Raw genomic sequence first — 20,736 nt, forward strand, 5'->3', positions numbered from 1 at the left:
AGAGTCCTCTGCAGATAGACATCGAGACCCCAGAAATGTCATTACCTCAGGTCCCAACATTCTCGCTATACTAACTTGTACCGCAACTTGCTCAGCTGACCTCTGGGCCGCCAGGGCAATGCGCCACCTGCCGCCTCTGACCGGCTCACAGCCCAGCCCCGCTTTCCTCCCCTGATGAAAGCCTGCCCGTGCTGACACTGAGCTCTGGTTTGTCCTGCAACTTGCCCTACCCCGCAGATACAAACCTGACAGAGGGCTCTGCCCAGCCCCAAAAGGCTAGCGATAAAAGCTAAAGAAACTGGATGCACCCCGGGCGGCTGGCAAATACAGTCCTGGAGGGAGCCCCCCTTGTTCAGGGACAAGTAACCATGGGGGAGAGGAGGAGTTTTGTAGCACAGGAGAGGGAAATCCTACTATGATGACTTAGAAGAGTGACAGATTCCTCAACGGGTCCTCATGCAGGAAAACACTCCTGAGAATGGGAAATCTACATGGGCAGGGCTATGTTTGGTCTGTTTTGTAGGCTGGTATGTCCCCAGCACCGAAAAGAAGACTTGGCACACAGTAGGTGCTCAGTAAATATTTGTGAAATGAATGAATGAATGAATCGATCAAGATTGGTTCCTTACAAACCTGTGGAATTATGAAGTTGAAGAGGGTCCAGGCCAGCCGAGCTGCCCAAGGAGGTCACTGGAGAGGCCAGCTACCTCACTGAGCAAAGGCCTGCTTCTCCCAACAGCCTGTGGGAGGACCAGAGGAGGCACAAGGCCCTCCCTCAGCCTTTGCAAATGCGGAAGCCTGGGTTTCCCTGGTATCCAAAACTGACAAAGTGTAAGCCCAAGGTAATCACTAGAAAAAAGAGAAAGACTTCTGTCGCAGGGGCCATGAGCATGGTGGCATATCTTCTTGGGTCTGCTCCCTCCTCTCTGCTCCTCTGAAGTCTGGAGGTCCCTCAGCATTACTCACTCCTCCTTGGCTTACATGAGGGCTGGGAAGTGTGAAATCAGGACAAGGCACATTAACAGGGGCACTTGGGCGAGACTCACATTATCATTTGCGGCTTCTTGGAGTGCAAGCTGGTGCGAATTCTCTAGAAAAGACAAAAGCAATGATTATATACACCAAGAACCTTTGCCCCCATGATCCCATTTTCAGGAATCTATCCTTAGAAATGATATGAGAAGGCAACCATAAGACATCTGTAAAAGGATGTTTTTCAAAGCATTAATGATAGCAATGAAAACTGGGAAGCCACGTAAACGTCCCAGAATAGGAGAATGGTTAGATAAAGAAACGTACGTCCCTCAGGAAATCCATCCATGCCCTCAGCAACACTGTAGAACCAAGAGATGGCAGGAAACTCAAATTCAAACAACCCAGCCCTACAAAGGATTCTGTAAATTGGCAGGAAGAGGAGGGGGTTTGTAGAGATGACTTAACATTGCAAAGAGACAGCATCTCATTCAAAACAGAAAAATTCGTGTACTCAGCTGTTGTCCCAGTGTCTCCCTGGGCTCGTCTCCAGCCTCCTGAGCACCCTGCTGTCCTCTAGACCCACTGGATTCAGCATCCCCCATTGCTTCTCCCTTCCTCCTTATTAGATATTTATAAAAAGAGAGACCTAAATCCAATGTGTCCCATGCCAAATAAGGGGTCATTGGCACAGGTACCTATGAGACATGGCAGAAAGAGGCCACAGGTCAGAAGGCACAAGCTGACCAAGGCTGACCCCAATAACATAAATGGATATATACATAAATATATGAAAAGAGAATTGGAGGGAATTTGCAGAAATATAAATGTAATTGGATTTCCATTTGGGCCTATTTTTCTATAACAATGCCTAAGTTCAGGAAAAAAAAAAACAGAATACACTCCCTAAAGGCTTAGGTGGGAGTCCCCCAGAAATACGTCGGCTCTTTATATCTGCAGGCAATTTAGTCTCTCCTCTCTGATCCTCTGAGGTCTGCAGGCCCCTCCAGCACTTGCAACTCCACCTGTCTCCTGAGCCATCCCTGCCGCCAAAGCCCCTTAGAGAAACACAAACTTGGCAGCTAGTGAATAAAGATGCCAGTTCTGGAGGCTCCCTTGGGTGGTCCAGATGCTGGACACTCCAAATCCTCTTGGGCAGGTGGGCAGGCCTCTGACTTGAGACTGTATCTCTGAACTCTTCCAGCCTCTTCCCCCACCCCAAGGCCCAGCCAACCTCCCTCTGCTCTTTCCCCTATGCTCTGCTGGACTCCGTTTTCCCACGGTGGGCATCTCTGAAGCTGGCGAGAAGCCCCAGGCAAGGAGGCACCAAGAGAAGTAACTAAGACTTCCGCTTCTGGAAATGGCCTACTAGGCCAAACAGTTGTTTTTTTTAAGGGTGGTATATCATAAGACAAACAATCTTCTTAAAGGCATATAACAAGATAGTGAGAAATTGCTGGGCAAAGTCGTAGAGAACCCAGAACAGTAAACCCAGCTCCCAAAGTTGCTTTTGCCTTGAGGGCACTGGTGGATCCAGATAAATCTGCTTAGAAACTGAGCCGTGCTTCCAATGGGCTTGTAGACGAAAGACACAGCCCAGCACCCACGGAAGTTGGGGGTCCTGATGAGGCCTCCCCCACCTCCTTTATTAACCCCGAAGGGTTATACTCTCAGAGCAAAGGTGATTTCGAATTAAGCCAACCCTCCAAGGACTTGCCGTTCAGCTTCGTGTCATCGGGTTGACTCAGGGGACCTCAAGCTGTGAACTTGGATTATGGTGGCCCCAGTCTGGTGCTGCCAGCAGGCATTTGTCTGAAGCAGAGAAAAGTCTTCTCCAGAAGATGATAACATCATCCTAGGCCTCAAATCGTTCCTACAAAGAAATAACCATCCTCTAAGTCCTGCCTCACCAGGAACTCCTGGCAGGTAGCTCCCCAGAAGGAATCATGGAAGTCACCTTTCAAGGATGCTGAAATGGCTGACCCCTGGGCAGAAACAAACCTGACCCCTCCCCACACTGCCACGAGCCCTCAGTGTGCCCTTTTCTGGGATGAACCTGGACCCAGATGCAGATTGTCCTTGAAATCAGCTGTGTCCATGCTGGAGGTCTCTTCTAGCTGAAATAAAAAATGCAAGTTAGAACCATTAAACTCATCGCCCTCTTCTCCCCCACTTTTCTTTGCACGGAGCCATGAAGATCTCTTAGGAATCAGGTAGCCATGACCCAAAGAGGGGGTCTGACACTGGGAAATCAGTGCCAGGCTCTTTGACAGCAAATTAGCCCCCATGATGGACTCACACACATGCCACCTGCTGGCCATTTCTCCCGAGCTTCACTCATGGTCCTCCTTCATCCTTCCCTCATTCCCCTCAAGTCTCTTCCTGTCCCTTCAAGCAGGGGGGCTGCCCACTGCCTGACTTGTGGTCGACACCGGTCAGGAGGCCACCACTCCGTCACCCCTTAGAGCTCTGAGCACAATGCCAGGATTTTTCCTTGCTTGCTCTCTGGCTTGTGCTTGTGATAAATTCCACGGAAACCGAAGCCAAGTCTGCTTTGTCCGCTAGGGTGTTCCCAGTTCCTAGAACAGTGCCTGGCACAGAGTAGGACTCAGCCACTTTGTATCCTGAGTGAATGAAGGAAATCACAGCATTTCCTATGAAGCCCAGAGACTCAGGATGGCCAGCTCAGGGCTTCACCCCTGCTTTTGCTGCATAGATGGATTTTCCCTTCCTTTGGGAATACTGGGAGACCCTCTCCTTATCTTGCTTCATTTTCCTCTTCTTTTGTCTTCTCCTTTTCTACAAGACTTTTGAGGTGCCTGGATCAACAGGTGCTTTTATACTAAGTGCTGGTTGACTCTCTTTTCTGTTCTAAAAATGGTCCCAAATTCACCTACTGGCAGGTCCTCAAACTACCGTCATTGTCACTACCAAAAGTGAACACTGCCCCTCTGCCCAAGTACAAGACCTGCCACAAAATGACTCAGCACAAAAAGGATCAGGAGTCCGTGCCTGGCCAGAAGCAGGACCAGCGAGGGCTCTGACCACGTTACAGACACATAAGTTTGAAATGTGCACCTTCTGAGAGAAAGAATGCTCTCTGCTGGGGTGGATGGGAGAGAGTGTGATCTGTGCTCATGGCAGAAGTGAGGTCCCAAGAGCCTGAGGTGGCCCATTCCCAGGCTCAAAGGAGAGGATGAAGTAACTGCCCACAAGAAGCAGGGAGACTGGGATGTTTTGGTTGGGGGAAAGGATGAGAGGGGCGAGCAGAGTGAGGCAACAGAGGGCTGGCAAAACGAGTGGAATCAGCAAGAGGCTGGACGCTGACCTGCGGCCCGGGGAACATTCCAGTGGCAAGTGGGCAGAAAGAATGTGTAAAAGCAGGAATGTCTAAGGCATGCTGGGGAAAGGGAGGGCACATGTTAGCCATCCCCAGAACATCCCCAGCTCCTCCAGAAAGTCAAAACACTGCCCCCGAATATTTTATGTGATTCAGCTTTGATTGCGTCTTACACCCAGAGTGATCCAGTAAACCGAGAGAGCAGATGTACAGAAGGCAGAAACCAGGAGGCCAAGATGACCCCACGGTCACAAGCCCCAGGCTTCCAAAGCAAGCAGACAAAGTGGGAAGGCATCAGAGCGCCCGAGACCTGGGATCTCAACGGGGCTGGCAGCCTCAGAGAACAGACACCTCTGGAGATCATCACCGCGGCCCCAGTGGGTGACGTCACCACACAAAAGTGGAGCTTGAACTGCATCTTGACTGGAAAGGGAAGGGTGTGTGGTACGTCCAGGAGTAACCGAGGAGATTGGCTGGACACCAATAAGAGGGTTGTGTAGATAAGAAGCGGAGGAAAGTGCAGGATGGGGCCGTGGGCTGCAGAGCCTCCAAAGCTAAGTTAAAGAGTTTGGACTTTTAATCTGTTGGCAATAGGGAGCCACTGAAGGTTTATTGACCAAAGGAGCACCTAGGTTGAAGAGTGCTTGAGACAACCCCCCCGAGGGTGGCGTTTGAGAGGCCCTGAGGCAGAGCAGGGAGCACCTAGAAGCCGAGGGACCAGTTAGGAAACTCTGCAGGAGTCCAGGCTCACGGGAGGAGGACCTGGACAGGGGCAGGGGCTGCGGGTTCTGCAAAGGCAGGATTGAGGATTATAATGGTTGGAGAATTGACAAGAATCAGGGAGCAGCTGGTTGGGGGCAGGGAGGGGGGAGGAGGACAGACATGGAGTCAAAGAGGACATGAACAATGTTGGTGCCTGGGAAGAGTGTGGGGAGAGGCAAGGGGACCCCGGAGAGAGGCAGGTGGGTTTCAGGGCGCTCCAGCTGGGAAATGCACCAGATGTGCTCATTTCGGAGGGAAAGGGGGTCAGCGGGAGAACTTCTTTACTTTGAAGCCACTTTTCTCAAATGCAAACTTCCTCTCACTCTCTTCCCCTGTCTTCTCAAGTGTACAGAGGCTCTGTGCCATCTTGCCTTGCGCTAAGAGAGGTATCTGTGTCTCATAGGACAGACACAGGCCACCCCAAAATGCCCACTTGGCAGCCACTCACACACCACTGGTTTACAGCACCTACGGGTGAGCCTGAGCAAGGCAGCTCTCACCTGCGGCGGGTCCTCTCCCCTGCCTTTCCGGGAGTCAGGCCAGGGGGACCACGTCCATCCCACCCTCCTGACCCTGCCCAGAATCTACACAGCTGCCCATCTGCCCACTCACTTTTTCTCTTACGCCATCTAGACCTCCACATACAAAAGCCCTTAACTCATTTGAAGTATCCACGGGCAAATGTCCGAAATTCTTGGAGACATTCAGCATATCTCACCTATCTGTTTACTCTTGCACTAGTCTCGTGATTCTTTACCTCTCCTTGCAAAGTCTGAACTTGTGACTTTTTATACATTGTAATCGAAGGTTTCAGGGTACTTTCTCTTTTTCTCCTTTGCATCTATTTCTTCCTCAGGCCAACCTGCACCAGTGCTTGGCTAGTTTCCAAATACTTCGCTGTATTCATCCCCTCCATGGCTGTCGTTCCGCTGGATAGAGAGTGACTATTTGGCCCAAAACCCTATATGCCATATCCCGTCTTTCTCTAATCCCAAAGAGGACTCTGGCACCACAAATCCTAGAGTCTTGCAACACCTTTTTTTGTTTTAACTTTCCCACCATCCTCCCGAGCTCTGATCTGGAGATGCTGCACTGATTACTGGCAATCCCGTTTTCCCTGGGACGTGCCCCTGGCACACTTGGAGGATGCGAGCTGGCATGCCACGGCAAGACTTCCTCTCCAATCCGGCCTGCAGTACAGGTGCGCCCTCCAGGAGACGCCTGGTTTTCCTCAAGGGCTGGACCCTCTCTTTCTGAATCAGAGTTTTTTCCACTTGTAGCTTGCTGAGAAGGGAAGGAAACTCTGTCGTGCTTTTTGAAATCTCAGGACCATCTTCCTGGCAACCACCACCCTAGAAACCCCGTTCCTCCAGACAGAGTGGCTCTCCTGAGCATGGGGAGGAAACTCACCCACCCAAGTCCCCGCTCTCCTCCAGGGCACGAGTGATATCCTCATCCCGGCCTTCTGGCCTCCAGTATCTGGGATGGTCTGTGGAATAGGCATGTGAGACTGCCCAGCCGGGACATCCATGTCTGCTTGCTGTGATTTTAATACGGTTGGGGGGGGGGGAAGCAACACGGTATCTGAGGGCTGTTGCAGAAGGGGGGATGGGTCAGGGGTGATCGCGGGGCTGTGGCCTAAACCTCCAGGGCCAGAGTTCAGTCAGCCAAGGTGGGCTGATGAAGCAGGGTGTAGGAAAAAAGCAACCTAGAACCTTGCTCTTCACGATGCAGTTCCCTGGACCAGTGGTGCTCCTCTCCTGGGAGCTTGTTGGAAATGCAGAGTCTTAGGCCACAGGTCTAACCAATCTCATCTAGGCTCCCGCAGTGAGTTCTCATGCATCTTCCACACACTGTGTGGCCTTGGCCTGAGGGGTCCCCGACTGGGCCTCCTGTGAGGCCGGCTGAGCTAGCTGTTGTCATTCCAGGGCCCGGCTGCTGCCTCCTCCCTCCGGGGCCCCTAGCACCCCTCACAGAATGCCCAGACCTGGCACCTCCTCCCCCAGAGTGAGACACATGTGGCGGAACCCAAGCAGCAGAAGCCACAGTGATGAGTTGGGGCCACCTCTCTCCACTGTGCTTCCTGGTCCCCCCTGGTGAAATTCAAGGCTTTCAGACTCCTGGGTCCTTGGTCACTGAACTCACTGCTTTGGGGAAACACCTTACAGAGAATTCCTTTGCTGGCACCACATTATGAATCTGGGGTTTTTCTATGGGTGGGTCCAAATCCATTCTCTGCCCCGCATGCAGTGGCCACATCCTTCCCAGTGTGGATGTGGGTGAGGTGTGCCCATCTAGACTCATCCAGCCACATCCTCCCCTGAGCGGGGTAGGAAAGCCATGAGGCACAGGTGTAGAAGGAAGAACTGGAGGAAGAGGAAGCCAGCAGCCTGCAGCTGAGTCTTGCTTAGAGTTCGGGGTAGAGATGTCCAACTTCAAAAGGAATTACTCTCCTGTGGAGGAAACAGTTGGAATTCCCAGAAACTCTGTGAGCCAGAGTTCCCTCAAGTATAGAATAAGGATGCTGGACTCCGTGATCCCCAAATGCCCATCCAGCCAGAATACCCACATTATAAGTCCCTGCTGTCAATCCTCAGGTACAGACTTGTGTTGGACCTTTCCAGGCCTTAGGACCTAGTCCTAAAGATAAGTAGAGATAAGATGCAAAAGCTTTAAACATAAGACTCTGATATAGAACTTACTATACAACAGAGATGGTGTTTCAATTCAGTGGTGTGGGGACAGGTGGATAGACATCTGAGAACAAACAAGATTGAATCCCAGCCTCACAGGACAGCTGCTTAGGGACAGGGCTCAAAGAGACCCGTGGTTCTGAACCCTTTCCACACATCAGGACCTCCGGGGGCTCTTAGCGCCACGATGCCTGCGGGGGTTGGGTGAAAGCTAGTGGGGCTTTGATGGGTCTGTCATAGGCGAGGAGCTTCGTTTCACTTTGCCCACTCCCTGCACAGGCTCCCCATGGGCTGTGGGATCCACTCAGTGACACGTGGACAATCACTGCGCTGCTCCACCCCGGGAGGGAGAGCTGAGGGTCAGAACGGCACCCAGCCCGGTTGTGATGGTTGCACCTGGCAGCAAGCAGAAGCTCCCCGGTGGCGCACAGATAATGATGGATCATGGTGAGCTGAGCTCTGCGCTCAGGCAGCCTTCATCCCGCTCCAGGTTGCAAGCTGAAATATTGAAAGGGGTGCAAAGGGGAGGGAGGAGGAGGAGGAGGAAAGGAAACTAATGGTTATCAGAGCTCTTCTTGGGGGCCAGTTCAGACCCCAGGGGCCTCACCCCTGTACTTTGCCATGGGGCCTCTTGCATCCATAGCTTTTGCCAATATAGGTCAGACACAGGGTCACACAGTGGTGCAATCCTACAAAATACAATTCTAAAGCTGCCTTTAAAAATTGTTTTAAATATTATGGATACGAGGAAATGCTTACAATATTAACTGAAAAAATCAGGTTATATGATGCAATTTTGTGGAGAAAAACATGGAAAGGCACCCACACAGAAGTCCAGAGATCACTTGCCCTCCAAGCAGAGCTGGCCCCTCCCTTGTCAGGGCTTCTGAGGCCCTCGTCCCAGTACAGCCCCTCATCCTCTGATGTCCCTGGAGGTCACGTGTCTGGTCCTCCACCAGACTCAGCTTCTTGAGCCTTCCAATTAACACAGCACTGGCACAGGTGGGCATTTGATAAGTGTTTGCAAATGAGAAGTGGATAAATGATGGAAAGAAGGAAGGAAGGAGGGAAGAAAGGAAGGAAGGGGTGAGTTCAGAGGGAAATACACCAAAATGTTAAGGGTTATTATCATCTGGATAATTTATTTTATCTTTATAATTATCTGTCTTCCAAAATTACATGAATGAAAGAATCACTTTTATAATAAATCCACTTCTTATCAAAATTCTGCTATTTAAATCAATCTGAACTTTCTCATAACTTCAAGTCCTGTTTTTAACTAGTGAATCCAGAAGACACTGAACTAGATCGTGTCCACCACAGCAGCCACATCTTCTAGAGCCAGTACTGGGACACACAATCTAACAGGTTCCCAAATGCTCATAAAAGAAATGGAACCGAATACTTGGAATCATGGTGCTTCACGAATCTGAGCAAGACCCCCACATGTAAGGAACAGGCACCTCATATCTAAGGAAGAAGGCAGCATTGCGGGGCGTGTGGGATCTGTTTCACCCAAAGCTGGCCCCTCTGAAATGCCCTAATAAGGATGGAAAGAGGGAAATGTGGAAGGAGACAGACACCCTATCCAGGTCCGATATTCCTTCCAGCCCAACCTTGCTTCCCCGAGGCTGAACTCATTCTGCTTCTAAGATATGTCTCTTGTCTTCCCCAACGAGGAGCTGGATATTCCAGGTAAAGGGAGGCCCTTCAGCAGCCTCCTCTCCCCACCGCATCCTCCCTTCTCCCTTCTGCCCAGGAGCAATATCCGTGGCCCCACTCTCCCAAGCACCAGCCATCAGAAACACCTGCCCCGGGCAAAGAGAACCGCCTCAGGGGGCCCTACAGGCCCCCAGCACTCTGCGCCTCTGGAACCCCACAGAACTTTGTAGCTCTGGCAGGGCCTCAAGGCCTGCATGGGACCTGACCCCCTGAGCTGGGAGCGAGCTCCAGCACTGCGTGGCGATGCAGCACTGTGCATAGCACCCAGGGCATCAGACCTGGGCAAGTCCATTACCAAAGCCTCGGTTTCCTCGCTTGTGAAGCAGAAGTGATAACAGAAGCTACTTTAGCATTAATGCATGTTAACACCTGAGTGCTGTGCGCCTGGGGGTAGTGTAAGCACTGTAAAGACGTCACGCATCCAGTCCACAATGCTCGATGAGGTGGGTGCTGTTACCACCCCCCTTTTACAGGAGAGCAGAGGGGTTCACAGAGGCGAAGAGCTGTGCCCGAGGTCCCACAGGTGGTAAATGTTAGAACCAGGATTCACTCTGGCTTCAGAGCCCGAGCTCCTAACACGGCACCTGGAACCTGTTAACAGCACAGTAAATAGCAGCCGATGCTGTACTGTCGCAGACGCCTTAATAAAGCAGAGGGTGGCCACGGTGGGGCTCTGTGTGCAATCCTCCTCTCCCTCCCACTCTAACTGCCTTAAAAGACGGAGGCGTGCCTGTCCCCTTCACCTTTGTCGCTCAACAGGCCCCGGCATCGTGACTTGTGGCTCCCTGAGCACCTGCTGGATGCACGGTGCAATGACATCCCATTTACTAAGCACATACTGGGTGCACGTTATCTCATCTGATCCTCCCACGCACACTCCCCCCATCTGCGGGCAGCTGAGAATGTCACTGTCTCAGCCAAAGGGACCCAGGCAGGAGGTGGCCAAGGTGGGTGTCTCCAGGCCACCTCGCCACCTCCCCACAAGCAAGGGGTGAACAGTGGACAAAGGGAGACTGATTCTCAAGGCCGTGTAACGTGCCCCTGGGGTGGCTTTCAAGTGAAAAGGAGATAAGTCCATTTCATTAGTTGCTTTATGTGGTGCTTATCCAACTCTGTTCCTCACTTTCTATTCCAGAACGTTTCCAGTAATTATTTTCCATGGATAGTGATTCCAAGTCAAGAGAGAAAAGAACACCAAGGCTCACCAAGGCCTTGAGGGAATCGGGAGGGAGAGCGAGAGCATCAGAAAACCGGGGCTGAGGCCAAGGCCAGTTCAAACAACAATGGTCTTAAAGTCTTATAATGTGAGAAACGGAATCACTGCAAAGAAAAACAAAGCGATCTCAGCACAGTGGCAATCTCCAAGCACGGCTGCCGACTTCATCTTTGATAAGAAAAAAGAGGAGACGTGGAAAATTCCCCCGGAACCCGACCCCAGTTGGGCAAGGGGTCCATTCTAACCTCACAGGCACCCAGAGCAGGCTCCTCATTGCGTGTGTGCGCTTGCTTCTCTGCCCACCCTTGGTTCTAATGTACGCCACTGCTGATGTGATCAGAACTAAAACTGAGACCAAATACACTACTTTCCTCAAATAAAAAAAATAAAAGTAAAGCCAGAGTCAGGACCAAGCCGACCTGCACCCGAAGTTTGCTGGGCCAGGATCAGGATTTCATTGAAGGCCCCTTCTCTTGCCTTCCTCATCTGGTCCACATTACAAGGGGCCTCGAACACCTGTGGACACCACAGCCTGCACACACCCATCCTAGTCACACCTGGTGCAGGTAGACAAGTGGCCCTAGGGAGGATGCCCTGGAAGCCAGCTCCAGGATATGTGGGCAGAGAATTCTAGGGTGAGATCTGGAAAGGGAAGGGCATGGGCCCCAGGGGACACGTCCCCTTTATCCCACCAATTCTTTTCCCCATCAGGAGGCCACAGCCAGAGTGGGGCCCTCTAGAGCGTGGGGTACCAGTTGGGACATTTGACCTTCAGTGTCCTTGACCCAGAGCTCAGACCTCTTATACCATCCCAATAGTGAGCTGCTTGGGTCTCAGAAGAGAAACCCCCCCCTCCTCCCTTCAGGGGAAATTGCTAGAGTGGGCAGGAGGCCCGTGGTCCAAGACCAGCCCCTTATAACCAGGTGACCCTACACAGCCACAGAACCTTCCTGGTCCTGTTCCTCCAAGTACAAAATAAAGACCATCGCCAGCCTCAGCACACTGCCGGCTGGACTCAGAGGGTGTTGAAGTGCTGGGCCAATGTGAGATTTGTTTTCTTACGGGGAGCCAGGGAGGGAAGCGGGGTTCTTGGTGGGAACAGCCCTGGGCCTATGGAAATGACAGTGGAACTCCAAGTGGGTTCCAGGGACGACGCCTACCTGAAGGACTCCCCAAAGGACTGAATAAGGAAGTGGATACAAAAGTGCCTGGCACGCAGGAGGGGCTCGAACATCACTCTCAGTGGAGGTGGTGGCCGTGACCATTTCCTGAGTGACCCTGTGCCGGTCACAGGCAACATGCACTTTGCTAGATTATTCCTTTTAATGATCATGGTAATTACAGAAGTAAGCTTGCCCATAATCCAGATGAGAAAAGTGAGGACAAGCTCACTTAGCTGGTGAGTCGGGGGCCAGGAATCGCACACGGGTTTGGACACAAGAGCTCACTCTGTTCCCGTCCACGTCAACTTGGCTAATCAAAAACCCATCCCGGGAGACAGAGCTTGCTGATAAACCAGCCAACGAACCCTGGAGGAGGCCCACCAGGAACTACCAGTGCATTCAGAGGCGCTTTACCATGAGAGTCACATTCAGACTCTCGTGGACCAGAGAACTCAGGTAGCAATGCAGAGCATGGCTCACGAGCACCCAGAACATTCGTGTCCATTTGGTTCCCAACAAAAATGCAAAATACACTTGTTTTCACAAGCTGTGTGCCATTCACACTGAGTCCACATCAAGCGTTCTTGAATCCACTGATAAGTAAAAACCACAGGAATGTTTCAAGATGCTGGCACTGCCAGGCCCAAGGTGAGCAGCCTGCGGGTCTTGTTGTGGCAGACCCTTTTTCTGCACTGTTGGGCTGCAGTAGACACCTCCAGGCCCCCAGAGCTCGCTGGCTCCTCAGGCTCAAAGGATGAAAGCATTTAATTGCGTCAGACAAGACCTAACCCCAATAGCCTCAGAAAACCCAGGAAGATGTGAGTGGTGAGAAATGTAAGCAATATGGGGACCTGCAGATTCATGACTGCCCTGGAAGAGGTGTTGTGGGTGGGGGGAGGGGGGCGGTCACTGAGAAAGCCTCCATGAGGGGAGGCAGCACCGAATGGGCACAGAGCCCTTCACTGCCTTTCTCTCCCATGCCCAGTGATCATCCTCTGCTGATGCTCCCCACCCCTCCTCACCTTCTCCCCTCCTTCCCCCTTCCCCGCCCCTCCTTCCCCCCTTCTCTTCCCCTCCCCTCCCTTCCTCCTTCCTTCCCTCCCGTCCTCCCCTTTCCTTCCTGTCTCCCCCTTCTCCTCCTCTCCTCTCTTCTTCCTCTCCCTCCCCTCTCCCCTTCCCTTCCTTCTCCAGGAAACGACAACACCCACGTCTCAATCTCTTGACCAGCTTTGGTTGCTGAGATCTCACAGGCAAGTATGGGGCACTGCTGCGCTCCAGCCCCCAGATCCTGCCCTTCAAGGTCATCTCACCCTAATTGCATTAAAACAGTATCCAAACGCAGGAATCCCACGGAGGGGGGCAGAGAAGGGACACAAACACAAGACTTCATCACGGGCCTTTGAGGATAACGTGCCAATGTCCTTATAAAATGTCATTTTGCAATGACACCCCAATCTCTCCCCCATCCCCACAGTGTGAGAGTAGACATATAATTAACTTCCATGATTGAAAATACAGGCAGTAGAGGGAAGGGCTTTGATATTATGAATTCTTTAATAACAGGCTTTCTGCGGGTCCCACATGGCCCACTGGGGAGACAGGTTTTCTTTGTGTAGAAGGGGGCACAGCAGGAATTGAGCCCCAACTGAATCCTCAAAAATAAATGGCAAGTTGCATATCGGCCAACCCTTGGGGGACCCCTGCCGACTCCAGAACATGCCTTGTCTCCCACTCAGGCCGGTCCCTCCCTGGGTGTCTGAAGGAACCTGCCTGATAGGACTTTGGGGGGGTGACTTGGAGAAAGAGCTCCCCAGACACCCAGCTGCTACTGCGGTTGTAGAGAAGGCAAGAACCGGAGCAGCCCTCTCGGGAGAGGGAGGCAGAACACCCGCCAGCTTCTCCAAACTTCCGAGGGCATCGTGTTAGAACGGAAGCACACAAGCTTTTCTTTCTGGCATTTCCTCACTCACACATTAACCCAGCCTGGACTTACTACGCTCGCCTTCCAGAAAGCTTAAGCCAAGCCAGGCAGAAGGCAGTAAGAAGCCAGCAGTTTTTGACTCAATTGGTTATCTATTCTTTGGAGAGATCCCAAGATGCCCCCAAAACAATGAGGCCTCACTATTTCCCAACCAAAGAGGCCGCTGCCAGGAAATGACCAGATGCACCTACAAATGTATGTGGGAAAATACTGCATCCCCTTTTCCCGGGCACCCTTTCATTCCTAAGATTTTTCTAAACCAGCAGCCCAGGGACCTCTCCCTGGCCCACCTCTGCCCTCCTCAGAGACTCGTGCCCCCACCCCCAATCACAAAAAGGCACCTCGCTGGCCGCCTTCTCAGAAAACATCCAAACTGGTGCACACATGGTTCACGCCGAAAGGGTTTTTATTTAAGAGCCTGCAGGGCTGAAGCTCCAGAATTTGGAAGGTCATTCTGGGCAGCTGCTTCTGCCAGGCCCAGTGGTGAGCCCCTGGCAGCCGCTGCCCTGGAGTCTGGCGTTTATGCATAAGGCAGAAAATTCCAGCTTTTCCGTAGATGGTTCAGCTGCAGTCGTCAGTTCCAGTTGGAGGGTTCAGAGGGCGCCCAGCTGCTTGGTGGCCAGTCGCGTTTAGTCACCGCTGGGGCCCATGAGTACACTGTGGAGGGGAGAGATAAGGCAGGCCCACCCTTCCAACAAATAGGGCAGAGAAATGGAGAAGGAAAGTCAACAAAACCAGTGCAATCAAGGGAGCCAAGGGCAACGTGTGCGTCCATACCGCGCTCTTCTCAGAGTGGCCTTCCCAAGCGGCCGTCTCCTTCCGGCACAGGCCAGCATGCCTTCCTAACAGGCCAGGGCTGCAGAACCCCGTGCCCAGGGGCCTGGGGAGCCAGAGGACCCTGCAGCACCGGCAGCCCCTTCTCAGAAAACTGAAGAATCTGAAACCAGGGGGAGTCGGGAAAGGCTGGAGTTTTCATCCAAAGCAACAGAGCAGACAGTAAACAGGCAAGTACACAAACCCTGCAGAATGCTAGAAAACAAAAGAGTAGATTAAAAAAAAACACCTTTCCAGAGAGAACAGAGTCCCAGGACCCCAAAGGCACTGCTAGCAGACTTTAGCAGAAGCATCCTAGTTGCAGCAAATAACCTCAACCCCAGGGAAAGAGAGAAACGGGAGACCTCGATCAGCCTGAGAAGTCAGCCCAAGGCCCTGCCCCCAGGAGCCAGCAGACGTCCTGGCACAGGAGCTCTGGGATCAGCCACCCCCCGGGACCCCCCCCCCACTGACCCCTGCGGGAGGGGCCCCCTGCAGTAACCTGCTGGTCCAGGTGGGTTTCTAGTCCAGTCTGGCCCAGACCAACATCAAATATAGTCCCTGACTGTACTCTTCCAGTCAACCAAACCGCCATCTGCTTAAATCACCACAGTGATTGTTTCAAATTACATTTCTAAGACCATCAACATAGAACCGTGACAGGGCAGAGAAACACACAAGGCTGTTACTAACCAAAGGCTGCCTCGTGCTGTCTTTTCCCTTCAGAGAAGAAGGAATTATTTCAAATGTATATGCACACACTCATCTATGCACACACACGCACACAGGTGTAGGTTTTTCCCTGATATTCAGAATTCTTTGTGAACTAGCCATGCCTGATTTTGCTGAACCCTTAAAAAAAAAAAGAAAAGAAAGAGAAGGAGCCACAGACAGGTGTGTACTTCTGCCAGGGCTGCACAGCTCTGAGCACTGTGACTTTGAGCTTCCACACGGTCATCACCAACCCAAGGCCAGAACTTGCCCAAGCCCTAAAGACCACCCAAGGGTCAGACATCTAGAACGTCATAGATCCAGGAGAAATCCTAAATATACAGCTGAATATCCTTCAGGCTTTGTTTAGGTTCTTGGTAACTTCTGATCTCTTTTACTTTTGTCAATAGTTGCTTTAAAATTATTATTTTTAAATCAACGTTTCTACCCTTTGCCCCTTAGCAGGGCAAAGCCCTCTTCAGGAGGGAGAAAGGGTGACATTCTAAAGGGGCATCCAGAGCGTGGCAGAGGTGACTCCTGCGGTGGCATGCTGAGCGGACGTTCGACACACACAACTGTGCCAGAGTGTCATAAATAATGTGTGTTTTGGTTTCAACACCTCAGATGAGACAGCTTCAGATCCTTCACATCCCAGACTTCAGGTGACCAACCTTCCACAGGATGCCGACACACTGGAAAACAGGTTTTACCTAAAAGAAAAGGAAGAACAAGTCAGTGTCCTCCAGCAGAGCCCCAAACCCATTCTGGCCCCTCCCTAACAGCCTCCATCATTCAGGCCACGCTGTTGCCAGCATGGCAGCTGACATCCCTCTCCATGCTTCTCACGCAATGCCTCCTACTCTCTCAACCCTCATCTCTACTCCTGCTACACAAGCCGTCTTTTCAGTCCTTGAAAACGCCATACTCCTCAACCACAGGACCTTTGAATGTGCTGTCTGGAAGGTACACTCCACTCCTCCAGGTAACTCCTTCCCTTCCCTCAGCTCCCAGCTCAGGATCCTTTCCTAGCTTCCCACACAGATGCCTTGTACACAACCCCTTTTCTCCTTGTATCCCTCCTTCTCAGCACAGTGTTTACTCCAGGGCTCAGCAAACTCTTCCTGTACAATTCCAGAGAGTAAATACTCTTGACTTTGCGGGACCTACAGTTTCTCTGGCAACTACTCAACCCTGCCACTGGAAATGCTTGGTGTGTCTATGTTCCAATAAAACTTTATTTGTGGATACTGAGATTTGAAGTGCATATAGTTCTTACACGTCATGAAATATTCTTCTTTTGATTCTTTTTCAACCATCAAAAATGTAAAAATCATTCTTGGTCCGTGAGCCATACAAACACAGGCAGTGGGCTAGACTCGCCCTACGGGCCATAGTTTACTGACCCCTGGCTTACGTAACCTGGCATATGGTTTCTGACCCCAGGTTGCATCACTATCTGATTCCTGTCTGTCTCTTGCTCAGACTGGCAGCTCCTTGCAGGCAAGACCCTCATCTGAGCTTGCACATCTTTAAACCCCAGCACCAAGCACAGTGTCAGACAATGTAGGGGGTGCAAGAAATATTTGTGCAATGAATGAAAGAAAGTTTAAAAATTGTATCTATTCAAGGGGCCGGCCCTGTGGCTGAGTGGTTAAGTTCACGTGCTCCGCTGAGGCAGCGTTCCACATGCCACAACTAGAAGGACCCACAACTAAAGATACACAACTATGTACCAGGGGGATATGGGGAGAAAAAGTAAAAAAGAAAGAAAAGAAGTTTGGCAACAGTTGTTAGCTCAGGTGCCAATCTTCAAAAAAAAATTTTTTTAAATCTATTCGAGACGTCATCCAAGGGAGTTTGAAAAGAAGGGAAAATCTGAGAGGTCGCCATGGGCATTCTATAATCACACGCGTAAAAGTAGGATTGAACAGAATTTATAAAATAATGAACTTGTTTTCCTAATGTTACAGGATCCCAAATACAATATAAATATCAGGTAGTTATTTACTACAATATATGGACATCATTTTTTTAGGAAATACACACTTAAGTATTTGCAGGAAAGCGACGTGATATATGTAACTAACCCTCAAATGGTTCGGAAAAAGAATCTGTGTGCACACATACACAGCCATCATAAGCCAAATGAGGCAAAATGCTAAAATGGGAAAATCTGGGAAAAGGATACAGGGTGTTCCCTATACTATTTTTGTTTTTGCAACTTTTTCTCTTTCCAAATAAAAGCTTTTTTAAAGGAAAAAAATACATATGGGTAACCTCATATTGGCCACCAGCATCCCCTACTCAACAGACTAGAGGAAGAAAAATACAAATGCCCACAGGCACGTCCAAGCTGTGCAGGCTGGCTTTCTTAGAGCACCCACCTGCCTCCAACTCTGGGTTGGGGAGTGGGGGGCAAACCCCCACTGACTGGCATCCATGGAGACCTGCACTCTACAAATGCAGCCTGGGGACCTCGAATGTGAAGACTCTTGCCAGCCCTGACTCAGCCTTCCACTGCCTCCCGCTGCAAGTTCAATGCTGAGGATAAGGAGCAGGCACTGGGGACAGAGCGGCGAAGGTTTCGAAGAAGAAACCAAGATCAGACCACAGAGAAGGGACCCTCCTCCCGATAGCTCCACCAGAGCAGACGTGCACACGAGCAAAAGCAGCGACAGCGGGCCCGCTGAGCCTGGAAAGAGCAGACCCTCAGAATTCACAGGGACGTAAACTTCATATGCCTCCAATGCTGAAAATTCATTCCCGGGCATCCCAATATTGCTGTGCTGGGGACATGGCATCTTGTGGACACCCCAAGAGCACAGCCCAGGGGCCCTCTGCAGGTCCCCTGCCTGCACCCCCTCCCTCGTCTGCAGCTGTTCACACCCCTGTGCTTACAGGAACAAACGCCCACGAGTAAACACACACGGAGGGTGGGGGGAAACGGAGCAGAAGGAGGGGCCCCCCCAGCGACCATCAAGCACATCACAATCCTCAGGCCCCTTCCACAGCAGAAATAAACCTCCAGGGCTGCTACCAGAGTAGAGAAAACAACAGATCTTTCGTGCCCCTCCATGGGGAGCAGTGATTCTGGGCACGGGCGAGCGCCCACGGAAGCCACCTACTCAGCCTCTCAAGGAGGTGAGCCCATCTCAAGTGGGAGCAGTGGAGCTGGCAGGCCCTTCAGACTCTCTGGTGCGACTGTGACTCAGGAAGCTCCAGGGACAATGGAGAGGCTGGCTGTAAAGTCCCTGGTCTCCTCTTTTCATCTTCTGTCTCCCTGAGGCCATGCAGCTGCGGTTCTCCTGGAGAAGGGCCTGCGGGCAGAGACTCACAGTGGCAGCGCACCTGTTCACCCCTGCGCTCGCTTGAACTTGCACATGTTGCACATGCTGCTTCTTCTGGAATGTCCTCGCTCCACCCTGCACGTTAATCCGCTTTGGGCTCGCTTCCTGGTTCTTCCAAACCCACCCTAAGCTTCACCTCCTCTGGGGAGAGCTTCCTGCCCCGGAGAGGTGCCCCTCCTGGCTGCCCACAGCACCTGTGCATTCCTCCCTGCGGTGGCCAGGTGTCTCCTACTCTCAGCGCCAGCTGGCGGAGGGCAGGGCCAGGCTCACCCATCCTGCGCTCACAGGGAGCAGAATTAGCAGGCTCATGAGCTAGACTCACGAAGGGGTGACGAGCAGAGATTTCAAGCGGACTTTCTTGGTCCCTTTCTCTCCCCGAGAACAGCCAAACTGCTAATGACACTCCAGTTTCATCAAGTTAAACCGGAAGAATGTTAATGTCGACCCTGCCCCCACCCCCGGAAATGCCATGAGAAGTGAAGACACATTCAGGTGCTGTCACCCAGGCTCATTCCTTTCAAATTTCCACTATCCTGGACAACGACAGTGGGTTATAACCATCCCAGAGAAGGAGAGGGCCACGTCCCAACGTGTCCCATATTTACAAGAAGCTTGTCTATCAGCAGAAAGAGCCCGGCACCTGTCTCAGCACCTGTCCAGCCCCCTGGCAGCAGGCAAGGACACCTCAGGAAGAGGGCACAGAGGCCACGGGACAAATGACAGGGAAGCTGAGGGAGGAAGCCAGGCTCCATCTGTGAGTCTACCTGAGATGGACAGATGTAAGGACTAACCACCACGTGCCAGGGGCCCTCAGCAGTCCTACCCCTGTCATCCAGGACACCAAACGCGGAAAAGAGCATCTGGAAAACAGGGCTAGATTTCCAAAAGCATGGCCAGTCAGAATTATTTGTGCTGTTTTCCTTTTTTATTTTTATATTTCGTTTGAAGGCACACGATGCCTCTCCTGAGCACTGCCCCCAGAAGGCCAACACTGCTTTGCAAAGAAACAAAGATGCCTCATGACATGACCATTTTAACACCCAAGCTCAGCACTCAGCAAGGAAGATGGCTGGCAGAGCTTTATTTAAACTGGTCTGGGGATGACCTCTGTTTCAGGTCCAGGTAGGACACCCTGGCATCCTCAAGGGAGCCTGCAGGTCACCAGGTCCCCTCTGGTCCCTTCCAGGCCTCAGAAGCTCATGATATCCATTGCATCCACAGCCGTCCTCATGCGAATGCTTCTAACAGCTCTGCTCCTCATCCTCAGGAGATGAGGAAGCCTGGGGTGGGCAGAAGGGCCTTGTGAGCGCAAGCATTCAAGAAGTCACTACTTCGAGTGTGCTTAGCAACTGCCATAGGGTATCCATGGGGACCCTGAGCCCCAGGCCTCAGTCTAGGATAAGCAGGTCTGTTTTCTCCTACTCCCAGCCTAGCCTCCAGGGGCTTCTCGCTGCAAACAGCCACCAAATGCGCTTCATTGCAAAGACAAGATGCCAGGCACAGCCCCCAGTGCCACAGCAGAAATCTCTTCGGTTTCTAATTATATTCCCACAGGAAGCTCTATCCACGAGAAGGTGGGAGGCAGGCATTTCTAGAACATTCTAGAACACCCCCAGAGGCCGTATCTTTTCCAAACCTGAGAAGCAAAGGAGTGGAGCCCTCCCCCTAACAGGGAGGCAGGGCTGGCGGGAGCGGCGAGTTCTCCCAGCACCGCACCTTTGGGCTGCGCCTGTCACAGCTGCCAGTGCGCCTACCAGACAAACGGGAGGAAGAGCAGCGTCTGCCTCGCCTTAGGGGAGCGCCTGGAGGGTGTCACAAAAGTCTCCTGCAACAAACCAGGGATGCGCAGAGCCCCAAAACATCAGCCACAACCGCACGCTAGGCCAACCAAGCTCAGAACACACGCAACCAGGACTCAAGTGCCTTTTGAAATATGGCACCATTTCCACAGCCCAGGGTTCCCTGTATTCCTGTATCCATGCAGCCACCATTTCTCTCTTCTAATTAGCCTTTTTA

The 20,736-nt window shown here is 51.8% G+C and overlaps 1 protein-coding gene across 6 annotated transcripts in view; it reads right to left on the bottom strand.

The window, feature by feature from the left end:
• Positions 1-14,237: 14,237 nt before the first annotated feature.
• Positions 14,238-20,736, bottom strand: part of FAM174B (family with sequence similarity 174 member B) — a 35,432-nt gene continuing 28,933 nt past the window's right edge. For 3 of the 6 annotated variants that reach the window (XR_011497491.1, XR_011497481.1, XR_006521701.2), the window contains 2 exons: positions 15,993-16,083; positions 14,238-14,878 (listed from right to left, as the gene is read on the bottom strand). Coding sequence is in view for 1 of the 6 variants with exons in the window: in XM_014842484.3 (XP_014697970.3) it covers positions 16,080-16,083 (4 nt within the window). In the remaining 5 variants the exon portion in view is untranslated. Of the gene's footprint in view, positions 16,084-20,736 lie in introns of all 6 variants that reach the window. The other 3 variants (XR_011497490.1, XR_011497479.1, XM_014842484.3) reach the window with 1 other exon arrangement.

Source organism: Equus asinus, chromosome 2 (genome assembly GCF_041296235.1).
Source record: "Equus asinus isolate D_3611 breed Donkey chromosome 2, EquAss-T2T_v2, whole genome shotgun sequence".
Classification (NCBI taxonomy): Eukaryota; Metazoa; Chordata; class Mammalia; order Perissodactyla; family Equidae; genus Equus; species Equus asinus.